The sequence below is a fragment of the Antennarius striatus genome, chromosome 9 (genome assembly GCF_040054535.1).
Source record: "Antennarius striatus isolate MH-2024 chromosome 9, ASM4005453v1, whole genome shotgun sequence".
NCBI classification, from domain to species: domain Eukaryota; kingdom Metazoa; phylum Chordata; class Actinopteri; order Lophiiformes; family Antennariidae; genus Antennarius; species Antennarius striatus.
The window spans coordinates 15,377,604-15,387,974 of record NC_090784.1 but is presented as its reverse complement, the minus strand read 5'-3'; the positions used below and the strand labels follow the sequence as shown (position 1 = coordinate 15,387,974).

Genomic DNA, 10,371 nt, shown 5'->3' with positions numbered 1-10,371 from the left:
GCACATCGTCACTGTTCTGTGAAAACAATTAAAGCCCTAAATGTGTTGAGGTATGAAAACCAGCAAGCTTAACAGCTATGTGAGGATTCCACTTTCAGATATCCCAGTGGGTTTTTAAATGATTCCAGTAACACAAATAGGATTACATTTCTCACCCATCAATGAACAAACAATCCTTCACATTATCATAGACGTTAATACAAATTCTGCACTACATTGGGATGTGCAGCCGAAAAAACATTGCAGGGTAGATGGTTCCAAATGAAACATTCTCCAAAAACAGACTGACAAGCACTGCAAGAATGATGTGTCCAGTACCTCAGGCCTCTTGTTTGTTCTGACCTATTTTGTGATTTAATTAAGAGAACAGAGAGGACTAACCACAACAGATCACATGGATGGAGGGAGGGGTGATCATTGGCGGTTTCTGCTGTTGTGTAACATTACCACTTGTGACACTCTGGGTTGCAGGATGAGTAAGAAGAGGAAAGGCTCTTCAACCAGAAAAGTCTGGGTTCAAGGTCATGGAATAGTAAGTTAATGTGTCTGTCTGGATGAAGAGTCTTTTAGAAAAAGCCTTGTTCACTTCTGTACTCTGACCCTTTGAGGACATGTTATATGTTCTCCAAAGGCTGTTATTAGCTGACAGGAGGAATCACTTTAAATTTGCAGATATCTGGCAGTGCTCTGCAATTATGTCGCTGCTCTCCATTCACAAACCATTTAACACTGGTACTATAGCTCTATGGCCAGTTATTCATAACTCCTTTAATATTGCAGCCTGTCTCCCTCCCTTCTCTCTTTCCCCCTTGCCCACAGAGACGGTCCTACCTCACTCTAACTAATCACCATGGCAACCTGGAAATCCCTGAACAGGAAAATTCTGACTCTCACTTACACACTCTCACACCCCCATACACACACATGCAAACACACACACACACACACACACACTAACTCACCTAAAGTGAAAGACTACATGCACGCACACACACATATAAATGCATGCATGGGTGCACTCTTGCTTGCACGCATCCACACACAAACACACACACACACACACACACACACACACACACACACACACACACACACAAAGATATACTTATGCACACCAATTTACTGGTGTTAACTGGTAAGATATATCTAACCACAAACACACACTTCCATGCATCATTGTGAGGTTAAATCCACTTCATGTGTGTTGTGAGGATTTAAATATAATACTTTTATAGTTGTGTCTAAATGCCATTGGTGTGTATACTATTCATGCATGTGTGCTCACACATGTGTTTTGCTCATGCTTTTATTTGTTGGTTGCAAATAGGTGAGTGTGTTACATGCATGAGGTTGCATGTGTGTGTAACTGTAATTGATTTCACACTCAGGTCACTGGTTTTACAGCTACAAGAGAAATGCACACGGATTAATTCCGGTAAGTCTCTCATCTGTTTCACTTTTTCCCCTTGAATTCTGCTTTGATTTTTTTTCTGATTTATACTTGATAAAGAACACTGTGTAATGTTAATATGAGTTTTATTTTATTTACTGAATAAAATAGTATTGAAACAATAATAAAACTTCTGATCTTTGTTTGGATAAGTGGTTTAAAAAAGGACGGATGGATGATAATTGTGCGGTTGGTGAAAAAAATGACAATATCCAACATTTCATACGTATGTCTTTATGAATAGGTACATTTTAGGGTAAAGCAAGTCATCCATTGACAATAAATAGGCCCTCCTTCTATATTACTCCAAATCATCTAATCAATGATGCTCTTCCTCTTGACAGACACAGAGGATGGCAAATGAGCCTGATTTTCAGAACAGATCAATAGGCTGATTGACATGTCCAATGGATAAATGGGTAATCTCCAATCATGTGCATTGATTTGACAAACCACACTTAGATGAGATAGTAATAATTGAAGATGTCAGCACCTTTGTGTGAGGCCACCCTATAATGGCCATTATAAATCCCTAATCCCTTATACATAATAAATTCAATGGTTTGCATGTTTCCCTGTGATAGACTGGCGACTTATCCAGGGTGTACCCTACCCATAGTCAGCAGTGATAGGTTCCAGAGTAAACCTGCAACCCAGATCAAGATCAGTGGCTGAGAATGAAATGATTGTCTTCTTATCTATAAGTACAATCAGAAGGGCTCTATTGGTGTATGGATTTTAGTTTCAGGATAATTAACGGCAATGTGGTCAGTGGTTATTGTTATGCATAACTTCAACCACTAGAGGGCGCATGGAAGAGAAACAAACACAATTATTAGAGTAGTACACATGACAAATCCAAAACAGCATATCTTTGACTGTGTGTGTACATACAAAACAAGTTAAGGTCTATGTGTGAATTTGTGCATAAATGTAAAATAGATGCCTTTGGACATGTGTATTTATGTGTCAGTTTGTTTTTTGGCATCTTTAATGAGGCCTTGGCACAGGATGCTGCAGGGTCATGTGCTCCGCTCCAGTGAAAGGCAGTCGGTGTGTGCAGTAGTGTTGGATCAGGTCAGAGATGCTAGAGAAGACACAGCTACTCTGATCCAGGGTGAAGCCCAAACCCTTTACGCTCTTGGTCTGGGCCACAATGATGTGCACACAACTCTGACTGGTCCTAATAGAATGGGACAAAAGGCTAGGGTCAGATAAGGCAGGCTTGCAAGTAAAAAGGAAGCATAACAGTTGCAGCTGAACATATAAGATTCTGTGGAACTGAAACACAAACTACATGTGGTGACTAAAAATGCTCTGTTATATTCCAGAATGATGTTCCAGAATGATGCATGTTCTGAAATCAATGGAATCGTAAATGGGGTTAACAATATGAACTCTCAAACAAGGTTACTATGCTGTTAATACTACAATAAAAATCCAACAATTACAAAATATTCTCAAATAAAAATAAAGTACTTAAAATGCTTATCTTTGACACTAATTATTTTTCACAGTCTTTTATTGCTTAACTAATTTGAGATACAAAGCTATTATTGTCTGAGTTTCTCATTAGAATAACTGACTGGAACTTTTTGTCAACTATCTGGTGGAAATAGGCTCCTATCATGATCATGCTGCATTGTGCACTATCAGAAAATATTAAATTCAAAAAAGAATATTTAGTTGACAAGCACAATGTCCCCATTCAGAAATTGTAAGTCAGCAAAAAACAAGTGAAAAAAATATCAGTATAAATAAATATGCAGGTGTTGCAATATACAGCACGTGTATCATGTTCTACACACATACAAAGGAAACACACACACACACACACACAGGCCTTTGCACTCACTTCAGTGCAATGGAGTATTTGCTGGTTCCTGATTCGCTGTCTCTCACCAGGAAGCTGGCTTCCCTGCAGCGCTGCAGCTGAGCCTCAGCCTGCTGCCGACTCACACTGCCATGGTACCAGCTTGGAGAGGCAAGGGAGAGTCGGGGGGGGAGGGGAGATGCAAGGAAAGACAGCAGAGATCAGTGACATGTAGTCAGTAATATATGGAGATAAGTCAGATGTCAAGTTAATGAATCCTGAGAATGGTGAGGGACAGATGAAGGCGAGGGATGCTGATATGAGAAACAAACTCTGTGATGCCAGCAGAAATTCATGTTGTCATAAACCAGATAAATAACAGATTTGTGGTATACGTAGCCTCTATCTGGCTTTGTGGATCATCAAGGGACACTGAACCACAGTAACAGTCGCTAATGCGCTCTGAGCGTGTTCATCACATGTTTCCTTCTCAGGAGAACAGCAGCGCTCATCGAGATGTAGAAAGAATATGTACCGTTAAAAAACCCTCTGTTCCTACTTCAGCTCAAGGGTGTAGCTCACCCCAGGTGTTTGTGCAGCAAACACCTGGGGTGTTATTATAAGGCATTGAAATTTGAAGTGTCTTTAAAATACAAGTGAAGATTTGACCAAAAAGTCTGGCTCTGCAGGGAGTCTGACAGTTTGAGACATCAAATCAGACGCTCAAGGAATTAAACTTCAACTGACTTTGAACAGGGGAACCTGAGGAGGGCGCTGTTTCTGACATGCTCAAGAAAAAGATGTCCAAAATGATCTGACATATGCATGTGTATATACTGTATATACAGTATATAAAATGTCACTCACACACACACACACACACACACACACACACACACACACACACACACACACACACACACACACACACACACTACAACTACCAAATCATTAGATGAATCGAAAATATTTCAGGGTATTTCCTAAATTTAAAATTTTTTAAATAAAATGGTTTCCTGTACAGACAGATTTTTCCTCCCTTCATCAACATTTTACTTTGTCATTGGAGTCTACAGAATCTTATACAATTACTAATCAAATATTACTCATTCTTAGTGACTGTTACCCCCGCCTAGAGGGTGTTTGTCTGTTTTTCAAAAGGATTAAGCAAAATCTACAGAACAGATTTCCATGAAACTTTGCAGGACGATGGTTCTTGACAGATGAGTCTGTTATACAGTGCCTTGCGAAAGTATTGGCCCGCCCCAAGAACGTTTTGACATTTTGCCACACTGCAGGCTTCAAACTTAAAGATAACAAACTGAAAATATTTTTCATGAGTCAACAACATGTGAGACACAATCGTGAAGTGGAACCAAATTTATTCATCATTTTATATTGTGTTTACAAATAAAAAGCTGAAAAGTAGGATGTACAGAGGTATTGGCCCCCTGTTCTCTCAGCTCAGCTAAACGACTCCAGAAGTTCCCTGATGACTTCTGAATAATCCAATGTTGACCTAAATGACAACAGTGAGAAACAGAGTGCACCTGTGTGTCATTTGGTCTCACATTTGCACATTCTACTTTTCAGTTTTTTATTTGCAAACACAATATAAAATGTTGAATAAATTTGGTTCCACTTCACGATTGTGTCTCACATGTAGTTGATTCTTGAGAAATATTTTCAGTTTGTTATCTTTAAGTTTGAAGCCTGACATGTGGCAAAATGTCAAAAAGTTTTTGGGGGGCCAATACTTTCGCAAGGCACTGTATTTATGCTATCTATGAGTGTGTGCAACTTAAAATGGATCCAATATGTATTTATCGGGGACATCCCACCCTGTATGGCTCTGAAGCCTGTCTGAGTTTATGCACTCATGTGGTCAAAATGATAGAGATGTTAAATAATTCTACTAAAATTTGAGAGTTGTAATCCATCTGTCTTATTTTATCCTCATTGAAATGTTTTAACATCACATTTAACATTAGCTTTCTTCCATCTGTGGAGAAGTAGGCGTTGTTACCTCCCTCCTTACCTCTGCTTCTCTAGGGGCAAGCTGGGGTCCACTTTAGCTGCCTCCCCATCTAGTGGGGCACTGGGGGAGGTGGGGGATGGGGGAGAAAGCTTGTTGGGACTCGAAGAAGGTGAAAGGGGTGAGAGTTTGAGGGTGGGGAAAGAAGGCGATGGGGGTGTGAGAGGAGAAAGTTTTAGAATAGGAGATGAGGGAAAGGAGGGAGAAGAGGAGGAAGATGAAGAGGATGGTACGAGTGTTTTATGGTTCCAGGTCTTCTGCCTCAGAGTGTGTTGTTGTTGTTGCTGTTGTTGTTGTTGTTGTTGTTGAAGCTGAGGTTGCTGCTGCTGCTGCTGGCGGCCAGAGGTTGAACTATTCTCCTTACTGGGTGAACAATCCACTGCTTCAAACTGAGCTGAAGGAAAGAGGACAGACATTTGTCAGCCTTTCAGAATAAAAGTCTATCAAAGAATGCCAGTGATCCAAAAGTAAACACATCTCTGGAAATTGATTCAGCAGGATTGTTTGGTTTCCTCTCTAAAGCAAAATTATTCTGGCATTACTGTACAAATAAAACCCATGGCATCCTTCCTTCACGCCCGGAACCCCAACCGTTGCCATCAATATCTGTTCCTTTCTCTACCTGACAGCGTTCTAACGATGTCCTCCTTTCTCCACTCCCAAGGCAGTTCGTACTCTCCAGCTGGACGGACGTCGGACTCCGGTCGTGTGACAGGGATCCACACACCCTCGTGGTCACCTTCCAGCCCGGCTTCATATGGGATGTCATAGATATTGGGAGGGGTGGGCTTTACCTCCTCTCCCTTCCCTTCTCTCTGGCCTCGGTCCAGCAGAACACACACCTTCAGCAGATCTTTGGAGCCACGTCTCCGAACCTCTGCAGCATAAAGATCATGTAATGAGTTTATTGTAGATGAGATAGTAATAATTGAAGATGTCAGCACCTTTGTGTGAGGCCACCCTATAATGGCGATTATAAATCCCTAATCCCTTATACATAATAAATTCAATGGTTTGCAAGTTTCCCTGTGATAGACTGGCGACTTATCCAGGGTGTACCCCACCCATAGACAGCAATGACAGGTTCCAGAGTAAACCTGCAACCCAGATCAAGATCAATGGCTGAGAATGAAATGATTGTCTTCTTATCTATAAGTACAATCAGGAGGACTCTATTGGTGTATGGATTTTAGTTTCAGGATAATTAACGGCAATGTGGTCAGTGGTTATTGTAATCTTTGGAGCCACGTCTCCGAACCTCTGCAGCATAAAGGTCATGTAATGAGTTTATTGTATTACGATTAAAGATGTTCCAAGACTACCAACAGTCATACAAAAGTTGTTGTTTTTTTACATTTCTTCCTGTTTTCAGAAAGTTGGTATGTTTGGAGGCTATGCAGTATTTTTAGTCACCAATCATTATCAGATTTTTAAAAAAATCTTTTAAATTGATCTCCATTACAATTTCAAACTAATCAGATATAGAGTTGGTGGTCTTTTAGGGGGCAGAATTACTGTAATGGATTTTTGGAAAATATTGTGTGTGCATGTGCTTTTACACAAAAAAAAACAGCTGATGAGTAATACCTTTAGTTTTCTTTTCATCAGTGAATTCCTTTCTATGGAAATTTAATTATTCTCTCCTCCAAATAAGATACCATATAAAACACAACCAACCACACACTTTCCATCATGAATTTAATTAACACTTATTTGCACAGATATGTATGATATTTGATGTTAAGGTGTATCCCCAGTTAAGCACAAATATTAGAAGACTGAACAACACATAGAACAATGAGAATATTAACCTGGTATAACTGCAATTAATACGTTTGAGGTATTTGAAGTACACATATAGTGTACAGGAGTTTTACTGATGAGTTTTGCCTCTGGGTAAAGCTAAGTGGGGAATTTGATTTGCACGGGCGTTATTAATTATCAGGAACATAGGAAGTTAATGACTGGTATCCTCACAGCTTTTTACAATAACTAATGGTGGTGAGATTTACTATCTAAAATGTGTTTGTTATGACATGTCGTTAATTTTTGTTGGAATTTCACTTGTTGTGTTTCTTTGCTGTCTGACAGGTAGCCTGTGTGTCTGCACTATTGTGTGACCAAACAATGGAGCTACAGGAAGAAAAGGTCAACACAGCCACTGATTGGCTGGCTGACGGGGCCACTTCCTGGCTGCTGGGAAGTGATTGGGGAGTTCAGGGGGGGTTGTGGGGGGTGGACTCGCAGTTTTGGGAGGGGGAGAGGGAGTCTTACGATTCTTTTCACACGTAAGGGACCATAAAGTATGCTCTGTATGTGTGCATGTGGGGGGGCACAGAGGCCAACTTCCTATCAAGAGAATGGGGCAAAGGAAACAGAGGCAGGAGACAGGAAGCTGGAAGAGGAAGCTGCACCCATTGTCCCTGCACAACACTATTCCTATGGTTACCGCCAGTGGGGTTGGAAGTCAGCAACGAGACTGAGGGACTAGTTTGGCTTTAAGTTCCTTTAAAACAGCCCTTTAGTAAGAATGTGACACCGTATGAGTGCAGAAAACTTAGTAAAGATGTCAAAAAAGTGAGACAAATAAATGTTGTGTGTCGTCAACTTTAGTACAGACCATTCAGTTCATTCACATGCTGATGAACTGACCTGCTTTCAAAAAGACAAGAGTGATTTCCATGATATAATTCTTTAAAAATGTGTTCCCTTCACCTCGAAATCCAGAAGTCAAGATGTCAAACTGGTTCTTCCATGTGGTTACTGTAATTGATTTACAGGTACTTTAACATTTTATGACCGTTATTATTCTCAAATGGGAAAATTCATTTCACACTTTATAAATACACGGGCCACACACACACACACACACACACACACACACACACACACACAAACACACACACACACACACACACACACACAAGGGCCTGTAGACATGCAAGTAAATTGGGAGAGGTGGTTGAGTGAAGGGCAGCAACATTGCACCGCCCTAGCAGCACCTTGTGGGGTTTGGTTCCTTGCTCAAGGGCACCTCAGCAGTGCTCAGGAGGTGAACTGACACCTCTCTAGCTACCAGTTCACACTGTCCACACTGAGCTTGAACTGGACACCCAAGCCAAGTCACTGTGGAATGAGCTACTGCTGCCCCATGATGAGAGTATCAACCCGGGCTCACCTGTAATGATGACCTGGGCATCGTAGGGCTCCATGTAGCCATCATTCACACCTGCTCTCTCAGCCTCTCTCTGCTCCTTGGTTTTCTCTGCATCAAAAGGATCTGCATAGTCTTCCAGGATGATGAGCTGTGAGAAGGGAAAAAAACTTGTCAGGTTGCCAGGCTAGGTGCTAAAGCTATTCAGAGGTTAAATATACCTGGAAACAACAGAGCAGGCATGGGATGGGATATAGTGTGAGTGTGTCTGTGAGTGAGTGACAGGTAAGGAAGGGAAAGGCAGAAATAGTTGTGCTCAGAGGTCAGCGCATTGTGTTTGGCTGTTTGATCTGACACAATGTGGTTTCACCACATTGTGTTCTCTTGAGAGGTGGAAACAGGCTATATGGTTATGAACGATAAACAAAGGAAAGAACTGACCTCAACACAATCCATTTTGGATTTCGCACTTTACATTATTATCAATTTTAATCCACTTGTTGGGTGCGTCTGTCGAGGATTGATTTATTCTAATCAAATGCGCATGAATATGAAGATATTAAAGTGCTGTATAAAATGCAGTAGTTTTTTCCATCGATGTTACTCACCGTTGTTTTAATGTCATTCTTTCCCTTTTCGTTCTCAGGCTGTTTCTGCTCAATCATTCCTTTGAGTTTGGACGTCTTGTCTTGTTTGTCCACTTTGATCAACCTGCTGATGTACGCTTGTGCCAGACTTGAGGTCCTCACCTGGCGGTTCTCATCTGAAGTCCCAGTCTCCACCTTGGAGTTCTTGCGACTTTTTCCTGTGGTGAGACTATCCCAGACTGTCCCACCAGAACTAGCGTTGTTACGACCCAATTCTGTAGCTGAATTTTTTCGATTTCGCCCTGCCGATAAAACCCCCACCCCACCATCTTTACGATGATTTCCCTTAAGACTGTCTCGAGAAAACGAGGGTTTGGATCGAGTTTGTGGACCGGATTCTGAGGCCGAGCGCACTCTCTCGTTCCCGTTTTTCAGGTTGATTGGGAAGTCTCTAAACCATTTCGCCATGGTTGTCAATTTGTCAAAATTGCTTTCTAATTAAAAAAAGAAGAAGATATTTTGTGTTTAATATGTTCCCACAATTTTGACCCGTTCCGACAGAACTCCAAACTTTACGCACAGAGATTTTACGCACTCCTTCGGTTGAGGTAACTGCACACAAATCTCTCTAACTCACCACTTCATGTTGCTGAATTGACCTTTATTCCCTCAGAAACTAGCCGACAGCTTCTGGTGCGTCTCGGAAGACATTGACCACTGACTCCTTGTCTTTGCCACCCTGCACCTGCAGTAACAACTATCCCTGCAACTTGAAAAGTAGCTTCTGGAGGGGGTAAACTCGAAAGAAAGCGAAGTTTTTCTTTGCACCCAGTAGGGATGCCATTCCCAGAGCGTGAGTTGACTCGTCCAGTCTGCCGACCAGATGAAGTGATGGGATGAAGAAGAAAGTTGTGTGCGCAGTTTGTGGGATGTCGCTGGATGATGGGAGGGGCTGTATGTACGTGATGGGAAGGAGTTTCACTGCAACTCTCATGGATCCCGTCATAAAGTCCTGATAATATCTGGATTGTATCGAATGTCCACAACGGATGTTTCTTTTCTCGGGATAGTTTATGCACGTATGTTTTGGTTTTGTAAATTAACCGTAATACATCTACTTTTAAATGAACCAGGGCAGTTTCCAGTTTTCCACAAGTAACTATAAGAAATATTTACACTTAACAATTACAATCGATGTAAATTATATCATAATGATAGCAAGAATTAAATTCCAACAGCGCGAAATTTTTGCTTTTCGTAATTGGAATTCCAAGACTTATTTGTAAATTAAATTTGCCAAGATGCTGCTGAACTGCCCAGCAGTGGAAGGCT

At 41.2% G+C, this 10,371-nt stretch overlaps 1 protein-coding gene across 1 annotated transcript; it reads right to left on the bottom strand.

Moving 5' to 3' along the window:
• Positions 1 to 1,668: 1,668 nt before the first annotated feature.
• she (Src homology 2 domain containing E) lies at positions 1,669 to 10,135 on the bottom strand. Its single transcript, XM_068324148.1, has 6 exons — positions 9,061 to 10,135; positions 8,477 to 8,603; positions 5,921 to 6,175; positions 5,302 to 5,692; positions 3,306 to 3,425; positions 1,669 to 2,633 (listed from the first exon to the last, which is right to left on the bottom strand). Exons 1-6 carry the CDS (start codon positions 9,505 to 9,507, stop codon positions 2,441 to 2,443), a joined length of 1,533 nt encoding a protein of 510 aa, XP_068180249.1. The 5' UTR covers positions 9,508 to 10,135; the 3' UTR covers positions 1,669 to 2,440.
• Positions 10,136 to 10,371: the final 236 nt, after the last annotated feature.

Coding starts and splice junctions, on each gene's coding strand:
- she (XM_068324148.1), bottom strand. CDS start 9,507: ATGGCGAAATGGTTTAGAGACTTCCCAATCAACCTGAAAAACGGGAAC. Junction 6,176..8,476: donor TGCCCAGGTCATCATTACAG/GTGAGCCCGGGT, acceptor TTTATGCTGCAG/AGGTTCGGAGACGTGGCTCC. Junction 2,634..3,305: donor AAATACTCCATTGCACTGAA/GTGAGTGCAAAG, acceptor CCATTCTATTAG/GACCAGTCAGAGTTGTGTGC.